This window comes from Corvus cornix, chromosome 23 (genome assembly GCF_000738735.6).
Source record: "Corvus cornix cornix isolate S_Up_H32 chromosome 23, ASM73873v5, whole genome shotgun sequence".
Classification (NCBI taxonomy): Eukaryota; Metazoa; Chordata; class Aves; order Passeriformes; family Corvidae; genus Corvus; species Corvus cornix.
Genome location: NC_046352.1, coordinates 4,200,200 through 4,223,432, shown reverse-complemented (window position 1 = coordinate 4,223,432; position 23,233 = coordinate 4,200,200). Strand labels below are relative to the sequence as shown.

General features: G+C 57.9%; 2 protein-coding genes across 2 annotated transcripts; one reads left to right on the top strand and one right to left on the bottom strand.

Moving 5' to 3' along the window:
• Positions 1 to 2,022: 2,022 nt before the first annotated feature.
• KAT7 (lysine acetyltransferase 7) lies at positions 2,023 to 11,892 on the bottom strand. Its single transcript, XM_039564649.1, has 15 exons — positions 11,702 to 11,892; positions 10,201 to 10,348; positions 9,584 to 9,760; positions 9,209 to 9,448; positions 8,649 to 8,731; positions 8,331 to 8,420; positions 7,672 to 7,770; positions 7,424 to 7,534; positions 6,338 to 6,529; positions 6,041 to 6,130; positions 5,561 to 5,701; positions 5,071 to 5,164; positions 4,784 to 4,930; positions 4,115 to 4,221; positions 2,023 to 3,576 (listed from the first exon to the last, which is right to left on the bottom strand). Exons 1-15 carry the CDS (start codon positions 11,714 to 11,716, stop codon positions 3,475 to 3,477), a joined length of 1,836 nt encoding a protein of 611 aa, XP_039420583.1. The 5' UTR covers positions 11,717 to 11,892; the 3' UTR covers positions 2,023 to 3,474.
• Positions 11,893 to 13,108: 1,216 nt separating this feature from the next.
• SLC35B1 (solute carrier family 35 member B1) lies at positions 13,109 to 16,783 on the top strand. The gene is given in 10 exon segments (XM_039564713.1): positions 13,109 to 13,290; positions 13,566 to 13,669; positions 13,741 to 13,769; positions 13,771 to 13,872; positions 14,216 to 14,246; positions 14,475 to 14,632; positions 14,965 to 15,091; positions 15,610 to 15,716; positions 16,041 to 16,194; positions 16,423 to 16,783. Coding segments are annotated over 10 exon segments (1,044 nt in total). The 5' UTR covers positions 13,109 to 13,111; the 3' UTR covers positions 16,476 to 16,783.
• The last annotated feature ends 6,450 nt before the right edge of the window (positions 16,784 to 23,233 follow it).

The window sequence follows — 23,233 nt, the reverse complement described above, 5'->3', positions numbered from 1 at the left end:
CTTTCCCGGAGGATCGAGGAATCATGGAATGCTCACTGGGGTCTGGGATCACCTGCCCCGCTTTCTTTTGGGAACCTCCTCACTGGCCGAGCCGGAGACCCAAAAAAGTGGGGAGAAGAGTCCTCGACTTTGGATAAACCCCAAGCAGGGGTGTGTTTTCCTCACCATTCCCACCCGGAATCCCAGGCCGGCACCGGGAGCAGCTGAAATTCCCTGTCCCAGCTGGAAGCAGGACCCGGAGCAGGGTGGGATCGTCGGGGCTCCCTCAGGGAAGGCGATGAGGAGGACACAGCCCATGGAATGTCCTGGGCTGGCAGGGAAGCGCAGGGATCATCCCGGGATAGGGGAAGGATGGCACTGGATGGGCTTTGGGGTCCTTCCAACCGGGCTGCGATTCCATGATTCCCTGAGAATTCCCTGATCCCACACCAACACCCTGCAGAGCTGGGAATGGTTCCAACACCCCAGGAGAGCACTGGAATTGTCCCTCTCCCCGTGCCTTTCCCACATCCCGAATATCCCTCGGTTTCTGCCCAGAAATCAGGGATAAATTCCCAGGAAAAGCCAACCCCGAGCTCCCGGGAGTTTCCTGCGGCTCTGGCAGTGCCTTTGCCCTGGGAAGCAGCACCCTCTGCTGCCCTTCCCGGCAATCCAGCTCCTGCTGGAAAAACTCGGGAAGGTTTTCCCTCGCTGACGTTCATCGGGGCTTCCCGGGAGTTTGGCTCGTGAGGGACTCGCTGGAATTGCCGAAAATCCCCGTTTTGCTGGGATCCTGCTCCTTCCCAGCTGCTCCAAGGTCAGGCTGGGGCTCCAGAGGCGGGAGAAGCTTCCTGCTCCCAGTTCCCTGCTCAGGTGGGAGAAAGCAGGTCCCAGGTGTCCCATAACTGGGAGAACTGGGAAGAGCAGGCGGTGATGAGGGGCTGGAATGAGTTTTCCAGAGAAAACGTGGATGCTCCGTCCCTGGAAGTGTCCAAGGATGGGGCTTGGGGCCACCTGGGACAGCGGAAGGTGTCCTGCCCACGGCAGGGGGTGGGAATGGCCGGGATCTCAGATCCCTCCATCCCAAACCATCCCCTGACCTGTGATTCCAGAGCAGCCCCAAACTCGGGAATCTTCCAGCTCCCGAGCTCGCTGGGCACCGCGGGAAGGTGTCAGGTCCAGTTTGGCAGCTCCCGGGGGCTGAGCTCTCCTGCAGGAAAGCCGCAGGAGCCGTTGGGATCCGTGGTTTCCTGGGGATGTTTTCGTTTCCCTTTCCTGGCTCCCGTTTTCCTGCACCTCTGGTGGTTTCGGGGCCGCGTGGGCCGGGCCCGGGGAGGGCAGGAAAGGCCGAGTTAATTACAGGGAATGATCCCAAAAATAGAGCTGCTCTTCCCTGGCGCGGGAGCCAACGCGGAGAGGCCGTTCCAGGCCTTTCCATGGGTTTGGGACAGCAGGGGGGCAGCGCTGGTGGCACAGGGATCGTCCCCCATGGATTGGGGTGAGCTCCGAGGCATCGGGATCACAGCAGGACCAGCTGAGGTCACTGCACGCATTTCGCTCCCCTTCCTTCCTGCTTCCCTCTGTTCCTTGCAGGAATATCAGCCCCTGTTCCCTCCCCACAGATCCTCAGCCCAACCACATCCTGCCCCAAACCATTCCAGCAAAAGGGAGAAGCCAGCAGGAATCCCAGTGCTCAGCTGGGAGAGGGATCAGGAACCACGGAGCAGCTCCTGGAAATTGAGGGAGATCTCGGGGAATTCTCCTTCAGCAGCTTCCCCTCAGTGTGGGGAAAACTCGTCCCAATAACAGCCTCAGGTGGTGCCAAGGGAGGTTTAGGATGGGTATCAGGAAAAATTCCTTCATGGAAAGGGTTTAATGCACTGGAACAGCCCTGAGCAGGATATTTTGGGAAGACTCAACCCCAAGGCTGCTCCAGCCCCAATCCTAAAATCCCAGGCCCAGGGATGGGTTCCAGAGGAGCCCCTGGGACACAGGGGAGCAGCTGCTCCTCCCTGGAGCTGCGGGAAAGCACGGAGCCGAGGCTGGAGCAGGGAACATGCTTTTATTGAGGAGCGGGTACAGGAACAGCACATCCCACACGGCACGGGAACGGGGAGCAGGGAACGGCCTCCCTCCCTCCCTCCCTCCCTCCCTGCTCCAGAGCCACTGCTGGGAGATCTCCTGGGAATCTGCAGCTCGGGACGAGCCAGGAGCAAGGACAGCAGGAGTCAGTAATGCCCACGAGGTCCACAGCGAGGACTGAGGGTCTGGGGGTGGTTTGGTTTTCCAGGAGAAAGGCAGGGAACCAGAGGAGCAGGAGGGAACTTTTCCAGTCAGGGTGGGGCAGTGGTTAATGGGGAACGCCTCCCACCTTCCCAGGAGCGCTTCATTTCACACCCTGTTCCATCAGGAATCACCGGGATCGAGGGAATCAGCAGTGGGATCAGGGAATTTACCCCTGGGATCAGGGAATTCAGCCCTTTCCCAGGACTGTCCCCTCTGTCAGTGACACTGGAGCCACACAGGCACTGGTGGCACAAGGACACTGGTTTTACTGGGAAGCCATTCCGGGATATTTCTGCTGATGGGAGAGAGGAACTGAAGCTTTCATTGCTCTGCCAGGGAATCCATCCCTCCCTGGAGCACAGCAGCCCAGCAGCTCCTGGAATTGGTGCTGGGAGTTCCTGTGGCTCTTTGGAAAAGGCCAAAGTTTGGATTCCTTTGGCCCGGAGAGGAAAAAACTCCAAAAAAAAGGGACCTGCAATTCCAGGAAGGCTGCTCTGGGAAAAACATCTCCAGGGGGATACACTCAGCAGGTTGTTTATGTACAGGAACTCAGTAATTCCACGAGATACACACCAGGAAAAATGGGAATTCTAATCCAGAGGTGCTTCCAGCAGGGCTGTGGTGGCCCCAGGAGGGGTGACAGGAACACCCTGCTCCAGTGACTCCCTCAGGGGCAGGAGGTGCAATTCTGGCTGGACAACAGGAACTAAGAGGAGATCTGCTGGATCCTATGCTGGAAGAGGGGGATATTATCCCACTAAACCTATTTCAGACACGGAATGGGACAGGAGCAGTTCCAGATGCTGATGTCACTGGGCAAGCCAGGCCTGCCCCAGAGAAGCACTCCCAGACCTTGTCCAAGAGCCAGGAGCGGCCCTGGGACTCAGGGAAGCTGCAGGAGGGACAGGGGATGGTGGGACAGGCCCCTGGAGCAGGAGAGCAGGGCCAGCAGGGCCAGCAGGGCCAGGGCCAGGGCCAGCAATCAGAGCTCCTCGGGCCGGAGCTTCCTGGGGCTCCGAGACACTTCCAGTCCTCACGGCCTCACTGAGGCCGAAACATCCGAGTTCCTCAGAACTGTGGGGACACAGGGCCAGGCCAGGCCAGCCCTGGGGTGAGCTGCTCTGGGGACACTGCAGCAGCCAGTCACCACAGCACGGCACGACACGGATCCCTACGGCACCTCTACGCTGGGGACGCTGGCGGGGACACTTAGGTGCCCTTGGGAGGGGTCCACTTCAGGCAGCTGGGATCCATGGTCTTGTTGCTGTTGGACCTCTTGGCCTCCTTGGCAATCCACTCATCAATCAGATCCTGGGGACAGCAGGGGAGGGGCACAGTTATCCATGGGACAACACCACAAAGGGGAGGGTGGCTCACCCACTAATCCCCCAAAACAACAGCAAAGTCACACCAAAATTAACTTCATCTTCTCCACAGTTTTCTAGAAGCCCTTCAATCAAGCTCCAAAGGGATCCCAGGGAAGGGAAAATGTCTGGCACATCTGGGGACTGGTTTATCAGGGAGTCATGAAGGGATCAATCAATCCTGTTCACTCTGTGCCAGGGAGGTTTAGGTGGGATTTTAGGGAAAAGTTCTTCATCCAGAGAGTGGTGGGCACCGGAACAGGGAATGGGCACGGCCCTGAGGCTGCCAGAGCGCCAGGAGTGTTCAGACAACGCTCCCAGGGAGGCACAGGGTGGGATTTTGGGGTGTCTGTGCAGGGCAGGAGAGCTCACCCTGTTTTACTGGGAGATGAGAATGAACAGGCTGGAAAACCCGAGGAACCCCTGATCCCAGCAAGGAGAACAAGGAAATGAAAGGAGACAGCCCCCGGAATGGGCAGGCTCACCTGTCGTTTGAGGACCAGGTGTTTGCCCTTCCAGTACTTGAGCATCTGCAGGGCCTGCAGGGTGCTCACGATGTCCACGGGGTTCACTGCGGTCTCCTGGCTGATCTCTGCAAGGCAGAGCCCGGGTCAGAGCCCAGCCCAGAGCCCCTGAAACAGCCCCAAACCCCGGGGGTCTCACCATGAGTTTTGTGTAAGGCCCTCAGAAACGTGGGACAGGGACTGAGCAGGCACAGCCAGGATTGCGGGGGCTGGGGGCGCTGGGTTTGGGATCTGTGTGACAAATCCTCTGAGAGAAGATGCAATCCTGCTTTTCCAGGGTACCTCACAGCCCCAGGAAATCCCACGTCCTCCCAGGTGCCACCAACAGAGAAGTGCCATCAAAATAAGGCCAAATATTCTCAATATTGGCTGTTGGAACCATTTTTCTTGTTAAAATTAACATTCTAACCCACAGGTGGATGAAACTTCTGGCTAAATCTTTTTTAAATTGTAGTTTTTTTCAAGAAGCAGCCAGTTCATCCTCCCCAAATGCTGCAAACTGGCCCATCTGTGCTGGTGGCAGGAGTGGGAAGGAGCCATTCCCAGCCACAGGAATATCCCATTAAAACACCTGGGTGGGTGGGTCAGGCACAGGGATGTTCCCAAATCCCCCCCAGCTCCCAGACACACCTTTGATGGAGATCTCCTTGCCCTGGAAGTTGTGCAGGTAGCGCAGCAGAACCTCCTTCCAGTAGCTCCTGTAGCTGATCAGGCCCAGGTCAGACAGGGGACGTTCTGGGGAGCCAACCTTTTCTTCTACTTTCGACAGCAAATAGCCTAAAAAATTAAAAAAAAAAAAACCTATTTAAACTACTCAGAAATGAGCCAGGATGGAAACTGCTCAAGCACCAGCAGGCAGGTGAGATGCCCTGGTGGAAGGGGAGGAATTTTGCCCTGGAATTTTCCTCCCCACTCACTGAAGTCGATGAGCATTTTGCCATAGCCTTGTCTCATGTACTGGGGCATGGTCAGGATGCAGGACACGTTGTAGTTGAGGAAGGAATTCTTCTCCTGGAAACAAGAGCAGAGAGGAGGAGGGACAGAACTCAGAATTTTTATTCCTTTAACTGTTTTACTAAAAAAAGAAATCATGGTGACTAGTATTTATTTCAATGTATTTTTCTCTACGTTCCTTCCCAATTTCTTCATCCCTGATGAAGACACCACTCTGCTTCCTGGCAACAACAATTCTGTGGAGCTGGTTTGGTTTTTGCTGGGAATGAGAAATGATGGAGCAGCAAAGCCCCTGCAATCCCTCAGCAAACAGAACAATTCCTGCAGCTCAGCCTTGGAACTTTATCTGTTCCCAAAAGCAGCAAATCCTGAGACTGCAGAAGGGAGCCAGTGCTGATAAGGGGCTCCTAAATCCTGTTTTAGTGAGGTGGATGATGAATGTTTTCCACTGACCTTGGAGAAATACCCGATCAGGTGGCAGCCAGTGTTGTCAGCCTCGGTCATGACGTAGAAGAGGAAGGGTTCAACATCATAATAAAGGGTTTTGTGGTCCAGGAAAAGCTTTGCCAGCAGACACAGGTTCTGACAGTAGATCTGGGGGCAAAAAAAGAGATGCAGGTGTTGATTCCAGTGGGATATCCCAAATGTGGACAAAACCACCTGGGAAAGGACAAAAGAAATCTGAATCATCTGAGAAATGATGGGGAAACAGAGCAACTGGGTCAGGAAACAATTCCACTGGTGATGGAAATGGATAAGCCTGGATTCCTGTGGGTGGGAATGTGGGAATGGATGTGATCTCCTTCTCTGGCTGCCCAGGGCAGGGGAGCAGGGCTTGGGTCTCTGTATTTTGTCTTTAAGGTCATCTTTGGCCATCGGCAAAGCTCCTCCCAAATTGCAGCAGCGCAGCACTCCCCTCTTGGCCACACTCACCTTGTTCTTCTTCCCGTCCACCTCGAACACGGAGATGGAGCCCTTGCGGTAGATTTCATCACCGGGGGGATGCTTCCAGACACACTTTGCCTGTGACAGGGACACAAACCGGGGCCGTCACCGCTGCTCCAGGGACAGCAGCAGCTCCAGCGGGCCAGGAAACCGCAGCCCCACCTCCCGCAGCCGCAGCGGCGACCGATTCAGACGTTTACGAGCGCGGTGCCGGGCTGAGCCTGGCTGGGCACCCGGTGCCACAGCAGAATTCCCGGCGGGAATGAGCCCTTCCCCGGGCCTCACCATGTGCCTGCGCAGGATGGTCTGGCTCTTCATGTACTTGAGGCAGAACTCGCACATGTAGAGGCGGCCGAGGCGCGCGTACTCCTCGGGGTAGGGCGAGTGGTACCACGTGTCCAGCTCGTAGCGCCCGAACGCGATGGTCTTGATCATGTTGCTGCCCTCGGTGATCTGCCCCTGCAGCCTCAGCTTCTCCTGCAGGAGCCAAAAAACTCACTGAAAGCAGCTGGGGGAGAACTGGGATTTATTTTCCTGGAGGAAATCTGTTTCAAGTCTTCTAAATTCGTCTTTCATTAAATTCTTACGGCTCCTCGCCACTCCCGGTTCCTTTCCTGATCCATAGGGACAGGACACAAGTGCTGTGAGGAGCAGTGAGGGAGCTGGGGGTGCTTATCCTGGAGAAAAGCATCAGGGGAGACCTCATCGCTCTCCACAACTCCTGACAGGAGGGTGCAGCCAGGGTGGGTCGGACTCTGCTCCCAGGGAACAACAGGACAGGAGGACACAGCCCTAGCTGTGCCGGGGAGGCTTAGGCTGGACATGAGGAGGAATTTCTTCCCAGAAGGAGGGATTGGGAATTGGAAGGGGCTGCCCAGGGAGGTGTCACCGTCCCTGGATATGTTTAAGGAAAGCCTGGACATGGCACGTGGGGACAAGGTGGTGTCAGGTCATGGGCTGGACTCGATGATCTCATGGGAAAGCATCAGAGGATCTTTTGATCCCTCTCTGGAATGGGATGTGGCTTTGGGAAGCTCCTCAGGAGCTTCAGCAACACCAGGCTGTGAACTCAGCCACTGGCTATGGCCAAGGTGGCTTTTGTTGTCACCAGCCCTCAGCAGGGAAGCTGTCATTGTCCCCCTGGGAGCACCCCTGGAATGGCACTGCACATTCCTGAGCGCAGAGCTCAGCTCCAGCTGTGCCTCCAGCAATCCCTGCCGGTCACTGGCACTCATCCCCCACCCCGGGGTGGCTGTGCTGGCCTGCAGCTGCTCCCCAGCTCCCTGCTCTGCCTCACAGCTCCCACAGACCCCGGGAAGGGCCCCACTGCCCCAAAGGCTCTGCTGGGAGTGCCTCAGGGCTGGATCTCACCAGGTCCTCGGACGCCCGGGCCTGAGCCCTCCGGAACAGCTCCAGGTCGTACTCGCTGGTCAGGTTCTCCAGGAGAGGCTCCCTGGTGTTGCCGTAGGTCTGCCTGTGCTCCTGGAACAGCAAAGGACAGCACTTTGGCTGCTGAGCTGCTGCATCCTGCAGCTTTTCCAGCTGGGAATGCTGCGGGATGACTGGGAAAGCCAAATTCCATCCCGGGGGGAATGAAAGGATCAAATTCCTGCTTTTACCATGTATTTCTCCTTCTGCTCCTTGCTCAGCCCCGAGTTCCTCTTCTTCCTGAGCTCAGCCACCTTCTCTTTGTACCTCAGCTGCCTCTCTGTGGGAGCCTGAAAGAAACCCAGGGTGGGACCCCTGAGAGGCTCCAGCCCCTCCAAACGCTGCCCTTCAGTTCCCACCCCAAGGAATTCCATCCTGGCTCCCATCCCAGGCTTGAACCAGACCCTCTGCTAATCACAGGGCGCTACAGGTGCAGCACAGGAATGCAGAGCAGGACGTTTCCCTTCCCACCACAGCCTCGTGCCACAGGACAGGCAGCACTCCCCATGGGATGCTCCGTGCTGGGCCAGAGCTCCCAGCTGACTCAGGGACCTGGAAATGTCACTGCCCTGGTTTGGTCAGAGGGAAATTGCAGTTTACAGCTCTGCAGGAATTCCCTCGTCCTGCACATCCGAGCATGGGGAAAGGATCATCCTGAGAGCACAGGCCAAGCCCAGCTCTGCTCTCCCTGCCTGCTCCAACCTCGTTTAAGGGATACAAGGGATTCCTTGCTGGAGCTGGCAGCTGGGCAGGGCCAGGACTGTCCCAGCAGCTTCTCTGGGATGTGCAGAAGGGAGCCCAGGTGAAATGGCCGTGCTGGGAGGCAGGAGCCGAGGCTGTCCCCGTTTACCTGGTGCCTGGTGGCGTGCCTGTTGTTGTCGTCCTGCCTGTGGGCCAACATTCGCTCCTCAATCTGCTTGTCCCGGCTCTGGGCTCGCACCTGGAGGCCAAAATTCCCCTGTCAGGGCTGCAGCCACCTCCTGTCCCCCCTTTTCCCTTCCAGGTGAGCACGGTGAGCTGCACCTCCCAGCTCTGACACGCAGGTGCTGCTGTCTCACAGCCAAACACACCCATGTGAACTCTGCTCTTTGCTCACGGATTACAAGGCTCAGCATTTTATCCTAAAAATCCCAAAGGGGGAGAAATCAGAAGGTAAAAAACCATTCACCTTGCACTCATCTGCCGAGAGGTTGTGGTAGAGAGGGCACCCCGAGATGGAGAAGTGGCGCTCGTGTTTCCCAGTCAGATGTCCTGCAGAGGGTCAGAAAAACAACAAAACTTGTGACAAATGATCCCAAAGAAGTGGAAAGAGTCTGCCAGACGGGCAGATCCCTCACAGGAGCATGCTGGGGGGACAGGAGGAAGCCTCCTGGTTTTAAAAAGAAGGAAAATCTTTCTCACACTAAGCCAAAGCAGCCAGGGATGGGAAGGCAATGATTTGGGACTGAAATCCTGTTTCTGGCAAAAAACAGCTCCCTGCCAACAATTCTAGGAATTTTTCTCCCACACCTGTGCTCACCCTCCTACTTGCTTCCTTATCCTGCCATCCCCCAAAACAGAAAACACCTCCAGGAATAACATCCCTGTACTTATGCTCCATATCCCTTCTCCAGGCCCACCTCTCCCTGATACTCCTGATCCGAATTCAGCCCCTATTTTTAGGATCTAACACCCAGCCAAGCAGGAATAGCGGAGCAGGAGCGCCACGGCCATCGGAGCCCGGGTTACCTAGGGAGTTGCAGCCGGGAGTGGGACATTTCATGTTGAAGTTGTAGCTCTCGTGGAAGCGGCGGCGCTTGGGCCGGTGGGACAGGTCACTGCCCGAGTCCTTCATGGACATGTCCTTGGCGATGCTCTCGTCGTGGGACACGTTGGGGCTGGAGATGTCGATGTCGGACTCCGAGGACGGCGCGTTCCCGGTGGGGGTGCGGGGCGGGGACTCGTCGTGATCCGCCGCATTTTTGGTGTCTGGGTGAGGGGCAGAGGGGACAGAGCTGCGGGGAAAGCTCCCGGGAACACCTCAGGCACCGCGCGGAGCCTCTCCCGCCCTCGGGAGCACCCTCGGAGCAGGGATTCCCCAGCCCTCCCTGCCCCTCTGGGTACCTCTGTCCGAGAAATCCACGGCCTGCTCGGTCTCGGAGCCGGAGGAGCGCGTCTGTCTCAGCGGGTATTTCTTGGGGGTGACGGGGGCTGGCTGCTGCTGGCTGCGCGTCACCCTCCGCGTGGAGTACACGGGCTCGTCCGGCCCGAACGCCGGCGGGTTCCGCACGGGGCTGGAGTCTGATCCCGTGGGAACACACAGTTACACCCCAGGAACCACGGGGACACCACAGTTACATCCACAGGAACCACGGGGACACCACAGTTACACCCCAGGAACCACGGGGATCCCCCTGCCCCGCACTGACCAACACCCTGTGGCTCTGTCCTGCCTCGGTCACCATGCTCTGGCCTTGCCAGATAACATCTCTGGACGCTTGGAGCAATCTGGAGTAACACCAGCTTTCTCCAGGTTTAACAACTTAATTAACCCATAATTACCACCCCGCTCCCCTTTGGAGAAGCAAAGATCCCTTAGTTTAGATAAGAACTATCAGCATTTAGATAAGAACCCATAGCCCTCAGGAACAGCGGGGTTGTTTGCGGTGTGGGGCTGCATTTGGGATCCTGCGTGCGGGGCTGGAAGAGCCTTTCCCTGCTCTAAGGAGCCGAGCCCTCACCCTGGGAGCTCTGGCTGAGCCTGGCCGAGGAACGGGTGACGCGGGCGGATCTCCGGGACGTGCCATCGCTCTCGGAGCTGTCCGTGTGCTCGGGATCCGTGGAGAAATCCGAGTCCTCTGTTCCATCCGAGCTACTGCCCGCGTTCCTCTGCAACAGCACAACGCCACAGAGCACTTACATTGAAATATTGTATTGTCAAAAAAAACCCACACACACAAAAAAAGAGAGCGTATTTCATGCTGTCCACGTCCTCCCAAACACTCAGCTGGAAGGGTGCCCCGTGCACGGCCACGGGCTGGGCTTATCCCAAACCAGGGACTCTTTTTTCCCTCTTCTTTCTGTGTCTCCTGCTCTGCCAGTGAGGAGGTTCCCAAAGGAAACCGGGACAGGTGATCCCAGCTGGCCAAAGGGATGTTCCCCACCACACAATGTCATTCCCAGTATACAAACTGGAGGAATTGTCGGGAATTACCTCAAAGTAATCTGGAGCAATCTGAACGTGGGAAGGGGATTCTGGCATTGGTCAGCAATTGCTATTTTTTTTCTCCTTTCCCTTTCCGTTATCATGGTTATTTACCACTATTACAGCATTTTATTCCATTTCTCATCACTAAATCGTTCATACTGCAACCCATAAGCTTTATTTTGGTTTCCCCCCCCATTCCAGGCTTGTGCTTAATTTCCAGGTGCGGTTAAACCGCAACACCGTGAGGGGACACCGGGGATCCGGTGGTGCCGGCAGGTGCCGGCCGAGGTTGGGGGGCGGCTGCGGGACCCCGGAGCGGGCAGGGCCGTGAGGGGGCGGCAATGGCGGCGGCCGTGAGGGGAGTGGGGGGCGGCCTCGCGCCGGTGGCGGGAGCGCGGCCCCCGCGCCGCTTTGTTTTGCACCCAGCGGGGCCGCGCCGGCCCCAAGCCAATCAGAGCGCGCGTGGGCGGAGCCGAAAGGAGAACCCCCCAATAGAATCTCGAGCAGCAAAACGGCGGACGCCCCACCGAGGATGATTGACAGCGGCCCGCAGCCAATCAGCGCGAGGCTTGCTCCCACGGCAACGCCAACCGGGGGGGGGCGCGGCGCGATGGGGGGAAGGGAGAAACAAGGCTCGCGCGGGGAGGTGACCGTTGGGGGCGGGGATGGGCAGCAGCAAGAGCCATCGGAGGCCAGCCAGGCGTGGAGACGCGGCCAATAGACGGCCACCGTCCTGAGCGCGTGTCCAATCGGAAACGCGAAGGGGCGGGCCCCGCTGCGGGCGCGGGGGAGGGGAAACGGTAGCCGTTGGGGCGATGAGTGACAGGCAGAGCGGCCAATCAGCGCGCGGCGTGCCTGTGTGGGAGCCAATCAGAGAGCGCGGAAGGTGGGCGCTGGGGGCTCCAGGCCGCTATTTTCCCCCCAGTTTTGTGCCCGGGAGAGGCAGCGGAGGGGCTGAGGAAGGGTAAAAAGCAGCGGCCCGAGCCCGCCGCTCCCCCCGCCGGCCGCCTGCCCCGTTTCCCGGCCTTGCTCACCTTCCTGCGCTGCATCCTGGGCGGGGGCAGCGAGGTTGCCTGGTCCCCGGCGCCCGCGGCCCGAGAAGCGGCGGTGGCCGCCGCGGTGTTGGCGCTGACGGGCTCCGTGGTGGCAGCCGTGTCCCCCGCCCTGCGCACGTCTGCTCCGGCGGCGCCAGCCCCGCTCCCGCCGCCGCCCGCCGCCGTTCGCTGCTCGGTCCCTCACGCTTCCGCCGGCCGCGGCCCACACCCCCCCGTCACGTGACCGCGCGCCATCTTGGAGCCGGGCAGGCGCCGCCGGCCGAGGAGCCGCGTCCGCCATGTTTGGCCCGGGCGGGGCGGCTGTGAGGCCGCTGTGGAGCGGCCGTGGGGCGGCCGTGGGGGCCGCTGTGGAGCGGCCGTGGGGCGGCTGTGGGGCCCCTGTGGAGCGGCCGTGGGGCGGCTGTGGGGGCTGCTGTGGGGGCGGCCGTGGGGCCGCTATGGAGCGGCCGTGGGGCGGCTGTGGGGGCTGCTGTCCTCGATAAGGGCGTGAGGATGGCGGAGCGCCGTGCCGGTGCTGTCGGGCCGCCGTGCTGGGTGCGGGCAGGGTCGGGCTGAGGCGGAGGAGCCCGGGGTGTTACCGGCACTCAGCGCCTTCCCGGGGGTGTGCAAGGCTCCCAGCCGGAATTGTGAGTGCTGGAATTGTGGTGGTGCTCCAGAGCTCCCTCGTGGAGTGAGAGCTTGGGAATTGCAGCACCGGCAGCTCCTCCGTGGAGCCTGTGCAGAGCAGTGCCTTGGAGGGGGGATGTGGCAGCCAGGAGGCAGCCCGGGGATTGGGAATCGTGTTGGAATTCCCGTGAGGATGAGAGGAACTGTGAAGGACAAAGTGCCACGGAGGGGATTCGTCCGTCCCTGGCCAAAGCACTTTCCTGACTCGCTGCTCGGCCCCGCCGAGCCCGCGAGCCTCCCAGAGGCGCCGCTAAGAGCAGCGGGAGCGACTGAACCGGGCCTTAGGAGGGGCGGACCCGGTCCCGGTGGCGGCCAGGACCCGGCACCTCCGCCCGGGACCGGCGGAAGGACCCCGGAAAGCGCCGCCGGGAGTGGGCGGAGCCTCTTGCCCGGGATCACCAATCAGAGCCCGTTCCTGGATCCCGCCCCCTCAATGCCGCCAATCGCTGCGCTCCACATCGGGTGCCGATCTCGCGCGCGCCGTGCATTGAGAAGGCCCCCAAGGCGGAGGTGCCCCACGCACTGCCTGCGCCGCGCGGCGCCCCGCCGCTACGATCGCGGCCGAATCGCGGCGGGCGCGGCCCCGGGGAGGGTCCGGGGGTCGCGGCGCGGAGCCTCCGCCCGGCCCCGCGCTGTTCTCAGCGCCTCCCGCCCGCCTTTCCCCCCGCGGCCGTTCCGGCAGCGCGGCGGGCGGCGCGGGGCGGGGCGGGCGCGGCGGGGCCGATGAGGCCGCCCGGGACGCCGCGGGATGTGGCGCTGGAGGTGCCGCCCGCGCTGAGCGGCCCCGCCGCCACCATGGGAGCGAGCGCGGCCGCGGGGCTGCCCGAGCGCCTCCGCCTGCCCGTCTGCTTCCTCGGCGTGTTCGCCTGCTACTTCTACTATGGCATCCTGCAGGAGAGCATGTGAGCCGCGCCGCACCGGGGACACCGGGACGGAGCGGGACACGAGGCGGGGAGACCGGGGAGGGACCCGGGGCTGGGGGGACACCCGGGGCTGGGGGACACCCGGGGCTGGGGGGACACCGGGGCTGGGGGCCCTGCAGACGAGGGACTGGGGCAGACGCGGGCAGCGGGACCCGGCTGGGTCGCGCCGCTCCTTGCCCGTGGCCCCGGCTCTCTTCCCGGCTCTCTCACCGGTGCCCGTCCCGCTCTCTCTGTCCCCGGTGTCCGTCCCGCAGCACCCGAGGCCGCTACGGGGAGGGCGCGAAGCAGGAGAAGTTCAAGTACGCGCTGACCCTCGTGTTCATCCAGTGCGTGATCAACGCCGCCTTCGCCAAGCTCCGTAAGTCCGGGATGCCCGGGACGGCGGTGGCCGGGCCCGGGGCCGCTCCTGAGCCGCCGCTGTCCCCGCAGTGATCCGGTTCGTGGACGCGGCGCGGGCCGGACCGCACGCGGGGGTGGCTGTACGGGGCCTGCTCCCTGTCCTACCTGGGCGCCATGGTCTCCAGCAACTCCGCGCTGCAGTTCGTGAGTTACCCCACACAGGTGGGTGCGGGAGCCGCTGCGGGGGGACACGGGGGGCACTGACCCCGGCACTGACCATGACACTGACCCCAGCACTGACCCCGGCACTGACCCCAGCACTCGTTCTCCTGGGGTCCCTTTTGTGTCACGGTCACTGCCAGAGCTGGAGGGAGGGGCTGAGAGAGCTCGGAAAAGGGAGAGAAATCGCCCAGAAATGCTGGGAGTTGGGTGATTGGGAGGGAATTTGGGTGATTCCCCTTGAGGCGGGTGCTGAGCTGTCCCTGCTCAGTCTCAGCAGCCCATGGGGGATGTTCTGTGTCTCGTTTTGGGATGTGGATCATTAACACCCATCCTTCCTTCCCAGGTTCTGGGCAAGTCTTGTAAGCCCATCCCAGGTAGGAGAATTCCCCATTTTCTGTGTGTTTGTGTGGATTTCTGTGCCTCCAGCAGCCCCTCACCTGTCAGAGCTCTGCCTGGGGCTGGGCCGGGTTTGATTCCAGGGAGGGGTTTGGGGAGCACTTGGTGATGTTCCTTCTCTGCAGCCGTGATTTGGGAATGACTTGGTAGGGCTTTAATGCCCCCGAGGGGTTCCAGGCGCCATTTGTGATGTCCCCTCTCCCCAGTGATGCTGCTGGGGGTGACCCTGCTGCGGAAGAGGTACCCCCCAGCCAAGTACCTGTGCGTGCTGCTCATCGTGGCGGGGGTGGCCCTGTTCCTCTACAAGCCCAAGAAGGGGACGGGGGACACCGAGCACGTCTTTGGCTACGGGGAGCTGCTGCTGGTGAGTGCAGGGACCCGCCAGGGCTGGGCCTCAGAGTGGGGGGTTACACCTGGTAGGAGCCCCAGGGTCTCAGGTGGGATTTCCCCTTCACCTGGGATAAATTCTGGGCTCTCAGGTGGGATTTACCCTCACCTGGGATGGGTCCCAGGGTCTCAGCTGTGCCTTGAAGGTGTGGCAGGACAGCTGGGGGCAAGGGCAGCCTTCCTGCGCTCTGCACGCCCTCCCAGCGCCGTTAACAGCCCCTGCTAATAACCCCTGTAAGAACGGGGGGCAGGAGGGTTTTCCCTGGGGAGAAGCAGCGGGCCCTGAGGGTTTGTGGTGTCTGTGCCCAGCTGCTGTCGCTGACCCTGGACGGGCTCACGGGGGTGTCCCAGGACCACATGAGGGCTCACTACCAGACAGGCTCCAACCACATGATGCTCAACGTCAACCTCTGGTCCACACTGTTCCTGGGGGCAGGTAAGGAACGCAGGGATGGATCCCAGGGAACGGCCACGCCCTGCCCTGGGCCGACCCCGGCGCCAAAAATGTGCCTGGGGTACTTTGGAATTTGTTTTGTTTGGGATTTTTGGGTTTTTTGTTTGTGGCCCCAGCCCCTGCCACCCCCTGGGCTCTCCCCTGAGGGTCCCAGAGCAGCTCCTGCTCCAGCTGGGAGCAGAAACCGGAGCCCAGGCAGGGCTGGGAGCTGCCCCTGCCCACGGCACCGGGTGAGCTCTGAGGTCCCTCCCAGCCCAAACCGTTCCAGGAGCAGGGAGCAGCGCTCCTGATTAACTGCTGGGGACTGTTCTGCTGGAATTTGATCCCAGCTGATGATCTTTCTTTCACTGATTAACCAGGAGGGCGACTGCTTCTCCTGCTGCTGTTTCCTCCTGTTGTTTCTGGAGCTCACTCCCTGTTTTCAGGGGTTCTGAGCCCAACCCGACCCCACGTGGGCGGGGAATCCTCATCCAAGCCGCTCATCCCGGGCTGTTTTCCAGGGATCCTGTTCACAGGGGAGCTCTGGGAGTTCCTGAGTTTCACGGAGCGTTATCCCAGCATCATCTCCAACATCCTCCTCTTCGGGCTCACCAGCGCCCTGGGCCAGGTCAGTGCCCTGGGCTGGGGCCGTCCCACGGGGTCAGGGACGGGATTTTGGGTGGGATTTCCTTCCCTGCGAGGGAGTGGGGTGGAATTTCCAGAGGAGCTGTGGCTGCCCCATCCCTGGGAGCGTCCAAGGCCGGGTTGTAGCACCTGGGATAGGGGAAGCTGTCCCTGGATGAGCTTCAAGGCCCCCCCAGCCCATGCCAGGATGCCATAAACCCACTTCAGCCCACGAATAATCAGGATTCGAAGCAAGATTCCTTGGGATTTTCCCCTGGCTCCCTGTCCTGGCTGTGGCAGTGACAGGGCTCTGTGTCTGTCGGGGCAGAGCTTCATCTTCATGACCGTGGTGTACTTCGGGCCCCTGACCTGCTCCATCATCACCACCACTCGCAAGTTCTTCACCATCCTGGCCTCCGTGGTGCTCTTTGCCAACCCCATCAGCCCCATGCAGTGGGTGGGCACCATCCTGGTGTTCCTGGGTGAGTTTGGGAAGCGAATCCATGGGATCCTTCCCCTGGGAACTCCTCAAACCCGTTGGAACGGGACAAGGGCGCTCTGGAGGGAGTGTGGGACCAGCAGATCCATTTGCTCCTTTCCCCCTCCCTCATTCCATGGGGGAATTTGGGGATATTAAGCTGATTTTGCCCCAAATTCCCGGCTTTCTGCTGGATTGAAGAACACAAATTTTGTGTTTTGTCTCCCCCCAGGCCTTGGACTCGATGCCAAATTCGGGAAGGGGGTGAAGAAGACGTCGCATTGAGGTTGATCGCTCGATCCCCGCAGTCGGAATGAACTTTTAATTTATTGTCTTGTACCTCAGAATCTGGCGTGGAACTGGACTCAGGACAGGGAATCAGAAGGAGACCGTGTGGAATTTATTTCTGGCTTTGGTTTGGTTTTTTTTTAAATTCTAAATCGTCTCTGAAATGTAATCCTTCCGTTTGAGGTGTAATTCAGCTTTTTTTGTGTAATCAGAGCTGCCCCCCGGAGCCGAGCAGCAGGAGCAGATCCTTGCCTTAACAGGAAAACACAAATCCTTCCTATCTTTATTAAAGAAAACAGATAATGGCCACTCTTCCCGGGCTTTCTTTGGGGATTTGGCTGATCTGGGGGGGACCCAGCTCTGCTCTCCAGGGAGGGAGAGGAATGATCCCGGTTTTTGGGGTGATCCCAGGGTTAAAGCCTTGTTGGAGACACCCCCCTCTGATTGTGGGGTTTTCCAGAGGCTTGGAACAGCCACTTGGATTTTCTCCCACTGGGATGTGTGAGTGGAAATCCTGGATGTGCCTCACCCTGCTCTGGCTCCCAGGAAATGAGAATTCCCCAAACCCAGGGCAGCTCTGGGGCTGAACCCCCCGGATCCGCCGGAACAGCTCCTGTCCCGTCCATGGATCCCGCAGGAGGCTCCAGGGCAGTCCCAGGAGGGGTTCCCAGAGCAGCTCTGGCATTTCCCCCAGACAGGAGCAGCTCCCGTGGCTGCCGGGGTTCCTGACTCCTCCTGAGGAGCCTTTGGGGTGCTCCTGCCTGGATCTGGGTGTCTCTTTGGATAAACCCCAAAGTAACCGGGGTGGAATTCAGTGAATTTCCATCCTCTGCTGCTTTTTCTCCTCCAAGGCCCTTTGGGAGAGGGAAGATTCTGTTCCCTGGGTTTTGGGCTTTGCTCCTTTTTCCGAACCAGAGGCAGGGCTTGGATTTGGGGGAAATGTCAGGAAACTCCTCCCATCCCCAGGGAAGGGCCCAGGGATGCCCAAAGTGCTGCCAGAACATCCAGGGGAGGGCAAAGGGATCTCAGTTCCTTGCTGTTGGGTTTATTCCCAGCGGGAAGTGACCAAGGGAGCCCCATCCAGGCCAGGGCTTGGAGCAGCCTGGGGTCAGGAGGTGTCCCAGGGTGGCACTGGATGGGATTTAAGGTCCCTTCCAGCCCCACCCATTCCATGGTCAGTGTGGGTGCACCTGGGAGCAGCCCAGAATTCCCAAGGAACAAATCTCAGGATCTCCACAGCACTCTGGGCTTCACTGGCTCTGGTTCAGTCCCGGCTTGGATCAGACCTTCTGCAGTTCATGGGACGCAAATCCAGGTAAATCAAAGATTTTGGGGGTTTTTTCCAGCCCTGGGAGCTCCCCCTGCCTGTGCAGTTTTGGGGTAAGGAGGATTCCCAGCAGAAATTTTGGGGCAGGAGTTCTCTCTCCCGGTTTTTGCTGGCTCCAGAGCCCAACCTGAGCCCGCTCCGGCCTCGGTTACCGGCAGGGGGAACTCTGCCTTCAACCATTCCCAACAAACACCGGGAGAAACCCAACAAAAGCAGCTCCTGTGTGATCCCTGCTCGAGCTGCGCTGCTGGAGCCAAACCGAGGTGCAAATCCAGCTTTTCTTCATTTCCCTCCCATTTTTCTCCATTTTTATCGTGTTTAATCCTTCCCGGCCACCAGCAGAGCCCCCCTGGAGCAGAGTTTGGAGCTGAAATCATCCCCCTGCTCCTCCCAGGCAGCTCCGAGCTCACCAGCAGCTGCTCCCCGCTCAGCACCACCCCTGGCACCTCGCATGGAAAACATTCCCGCTGGAATTCTCCCAGGAAGCTCTGTCAGCTCCGGGAATTTCTGGGGGGGGATCAGAACCGAGCCCGCAGCGCGGCAGCTGCTCCGGGAGGGGCTGGGGAGGGGAGGTTGGACTGCGGAGCCGAGCCCTGGCACCCACCGGGGGCACTTTGGCAGCGCTGCTCCCTCTCCTTTCATCTTCCCTGCTTCTGCCGGCTCCTCCTGCAGCTCCAGCAGCAGATGGTTAAAAAAAAAAACCCAAATGTTTGGAGAGGGGAGGTGGATGGGACTGGATTTTTGGATGTTTTGCAGCGATGGAGATGATTCTGTAAGGGATCGTTTTCTGCTCACGGGAGAGCAAAGATGGAAAAGGAATTGTTGCTCCCTTGGAATCTCGGTGTTCCTCTGAAATACCTCGAGGATGTTTTGGGGGCAGCAAGGGAAGGTTTCCATGCTGGTGAATGGTTCGATGATTTAATGATTGGCTTTCCTGCAGGTTTGCTTTGATTGTCCCCACATCGAATCAAATGTTGGGATCTTCCCTCTGTAAGATCCCAGTCTGGAACCCCCAGGAGGGACCTGGAGGCGGCCCTGGGGCAGGAGCAGAAAACTCTGCTCCAAGTTTCCCAAAAATGGAGTATTCCAAGGCAATATCCCCCTCATTTGGGGTTTTGTGGTGAGTGTGGCTGGGAAAGCAAAATCCTGGAATTTGGGTTTGGGTTGGGAGGGACCTGGGCTGGAGGAATTTGGGCACTTTGGTGCCTAAACTTTATTTTCTGCGGTTTGATAAATTTGGGGGTTTTTTATTTTCTGTGGTTTGATAAATTTAGGGGGTTTTTAAATTTTCTGTGGTTTGATGAACTCCAAGGTGTTTTTCCCTCTGTCCCTCTGACCCGAATCCCATTATCCCATAAACCCACGGAGGTTAAAGCAGCTCCATTAACGTCTCCCAGCAGCCAGGCCTTGCTACCTGAGGATTGAAGGAATTCCTTATCTTTGCAGCCAGTAAATGCTTGGGGAAGTTGGAGTTACATAAATCCCAGGAACCCATGGAGGATCCAGGATTTCATTTAATTCTCCATAAACTGACCCAGTCCCAGGGAGGGCTGACAGAATCCGGTGGGAAAGCAGCTCTGGGAATGCTGGGATGGGGGTTTGGAGCAGCAATGGTTAAGCCCTGATCGCTGCTGGAATTGGGGCAATGAAACCCCAATTAATTAATTCCAGTTAATATTAACCCTGGTGGTGTGGAGAGCACAGGTTTAGAGCTCTCCTCTCCCCCCCCAGCAAACCAGACCGAGCCTAAACTCTGGTTTAGTGCTGGACCCCAGGGCTGAGCAGGGGAAAATTCCCGGTTTGCGGAGGCTTTAAAAATCCCATTCCCAAACTGCTGCCACTCCCAAAGGTGCAAATGCACTTTGACACCCTCCCTTCACAAATCACTTCCCTGTTCCCCAGTTTTCCCTTTCCTTTTTCAGCCAAGTTTTGGTTTGTTCTCAGCTGTCTGAGCCCTCACCCAGCCTCTCCTGCCCTGTTCTGCACAATCCCACCCCCAATTTCCAGCTCTTTTGTCCAATTTTCCCCCTGGACTTGCAGAAGGGGGACCAGGAGCCACAACCCCCCCATGGCTCTGTTTCAGCCCATGCCCAGCTCACCATGAGGGAAACCTGCTGTGCTCCCGCGAGGATGAGCTCCTGTTTGTGGGGGAATCTGCTCTGGAATAAATTCCAGGACTTGGGGACAACAATCTGGGCCCCCCACCCCGCAGGTGCAGAGCTACCGGAGGTTTGGGGAGAGCAAAACAATTCCACAGCAGGATCAGGTTTTAATGAGTCCGGGATCAAAAGCAGCCTGGAAAACAAGAGCAGCCTCATCAGGAGCTGCTGCTAACGAGCACCAAAGCCCCGCTCAGGGGCTGGGGGGAGCCGCTCGCTCACCGTTGTGCATTTTAAAGGCTCAGTTCCTCCTCTCCTCCAAAATCAGCTTTGATGCGTCTCCAATCCAGGTAAAAATAGCAATCCAGCAGATTCCCTGCAATTAAAACCTCCAGGGCAGGGTTTTCGCTGAAGGAGGGCAGGGGTTTTTTTAAGCAGTGTTTGTTTTCTCCCAAACAAAAGTGGTTTTTAATCATAGCAGCAAGGACTGAGTGGAGGTTGCTTGAGGTGTTTTGGAGTCAGGGAAGGGGATTCGGGTGGGAAATGTGCAGAGCAGTGAACTCGGAACGGTTTAAAAGGGAGCTGTCCTACCACAGCAGCAGGAATTTTCAGGGTTTGGGATCTGCATGAGAGCATCAAAGGATTCAAGAGTGGTTTTGGGTTGGGAGGACCTCAAAGCTCCTCACCCACTCCCACTGTCCCAGGCTGCTCCAAGCCCTGTCCAGCCTGGCCTGGGACACTCCCGGGGCTCCGGGGGCAGCCAGAGCTTCTCTGGGAATTCCATCCCAGCCCCTCCAGACCCTCACAGGGAAGGAAAACCCCCCTCAAGGAACACCCACCTAATTCCTGTAACGCTCTGGATTCCTGCCTCGAACCTGGAAGCCACCAATTTCCCAACCCTTTTATCCCATATTTAAAAGACATCAATCTTTTATTTATTTCTGTAACAGACACATGTATTTTATCTATCCGTGTAAATAAGCTGCTTGGCCTCTCTCCACTTTAAGACTTCCCGAAGGTGGGAATATTTCCCCTCCTACCCCACCCTCATTAATTCACAGTGCGGGGAAGGGGGCACTGCTGGGCTCAGCCTCTGGCTCCGTGTGTGCTGTTCCACGGAAGGGCTGCAGCATCCAGGCTCTCCGTCCCCTTTCCCTGCAGGATGCCCGGCCTTCCATGGTTCAGGGATTCCGGGATCCAGCAGCTCTGCCTGTCCTGAGAGCCCGTGTGGGCACCGAGCAGCCACCGGGGCGTGCCGAGGTGACAGAGCCGGGGCTGCTGTGGCAAGATAAAACATCCAGAGGGGCTGCGCTGGGCTGGGCAGGAGCGGGACATCTGCAAGGGCTGGAAACACCCCAGCACGAGCAGGAGATAATGGATTTTTAATTGGCTGTAGCCAAAAAATTACCATTTAACAACGAAACCATCAAAGCCCGTGATATCCACGTTCCGTAATGACTTAAATTTCAAACAAACAAACCCTATCCTCAAACCCAGCAGCGATTCCGTCAGTCTGTAGCGGCACCGCAGCATCCCTGGCGCTCTCCACGTGGGAAATGGGCTCCACAGGTGCCCCTGGCACAGGCAGAGGGGAGGCAGCACCTTGCGCTGGTCCTGGGAGTGCTGCACAAATTAAAGCCTCATTAAGTCTCCCCCGTGATTGAGCTGGGCTTTGTTTGGAGCGGGTTTGTTTGGGTTGGTAACAGAGATGGCAAATCCAGGAAATAATGAAATAACTGTGTTTTCATCCTCTCCTGATAGGAGAGTTTAATTAGTGCTGCATTCTCAATAACTCTGATCCCGACGTGCTGCAGATCCTTTCCGGGATAACAGGGGGATAATGATTGGAATCCTGTCCTGCAGCCCCTCGCTGGAGGCAGGGCTGCTCCATTTAATCACGCTGGAGAAACGCTGGCAGCTCTCTGCAGCTCAGCCTCTCCCTAATTACATTTCTGGAGTTTTAGTAAATTGAAAGAGAAAACGCAGGAACAAAATAATTAAACCCAAAGAGGAAGTGAATATTAAAAAGCAGCAGCTAGTTAAAATTCTTGCACACAGCTCCTCTCAGAGCCATCACTTTAATCAGCTTCCCCTGGAAATCAAACGGAGAGGGGTGACACCTCCAAACCTGTGGGTACCGCAGCATTTAGTGCCTCTTGTCACAGGGAAATGCCACCTGTCTGGTGCCACCCAGGTGGGAATTGTCCCCAAAGCTGGGAATTCAGAGCTCTCACTTCACACACATCCAAATCCCCACCCGAATTTCCAAGGCTCAAGCACCTGCAATTGTTTATTTATCACAGAATGGTGTCCCAGACACAAAGAAGTGACAATAATTCTCCCAGCCACCAAGGAGGACAGAACCCAGCCTAAATAACTTCTGCAAAGGGAGGAGAGGTGAAATTCCACCTCCGTTTCCACAGGTGCCAAATTTAATTTTCCACTTCCTGGGAACAAGAGGGTTTTGATCAGGAGAACCTGCAAAAGAACTTGACTTCCCCGCTGCAGAGTGACACTTGGCCAGCACTGGATTAAAGGAGAATTTCTGTTTGTTCTGCTTTCAGAGAGGCTGCCAGGGAGGAGGGGGGAATCTCTTTGTTGTCTGTGAAACTGGTGCTGTAATTTCCTCCCGTACTTCAGCTCTGAGAGAAGAAATCCATCACTAAAAATCCACAGCTTAGGTGGGAATGTAAAATGGGAATGGAAAGGGGATGAAAAGAGGTTTCTAGGAGAAACGTGTGGCCAGCACGGGAATGTGAACACCAATCCTGTACCTCACAGAGCCATTTCTTCATCAGTGCAGCATCACCTGCTGCTCTGTCACCACGGGCAGCACTTGGGGAAACAAAGGAATGCAGCAGGGTCCAATGATTGCTCAGGACTTGGAGGCGACACTTGCCAGGAAAACCTGGGACACTGCAGAGAACATTCCCGATAATCCAGGAGCCAACCATGGGTTGAGGTGGCAGCCCCTGGCCAGGAGGAGCGATTTTCACCTGGGAGAAGGGGAGAGGAGACAAAAATATTTAGCATTTCCCATTTCAATAAGCGTGGCTGTGTTACAGAACCTGGGTAATCCAGTTATCGGGTGCTTTGTGTGTAATTGAATTAATTCACCGTGAGGCTGGAAGTGGTAGGAGGGAAAGGCTCGCTCTGGATAAGCTGCTCTACAAACCTTGAGGTAATTAAGGACTTGTAATAATGAAACTTTTGTTTCACTGGTTACAAATCACTACAAAGTAGCAAGAAGAGCCATACCAACGTACATTAATTACTTTGTTTGCTGAAAACGTACAAGTGAGAAAGTTTTATATCAGTGTCAGTGTGAA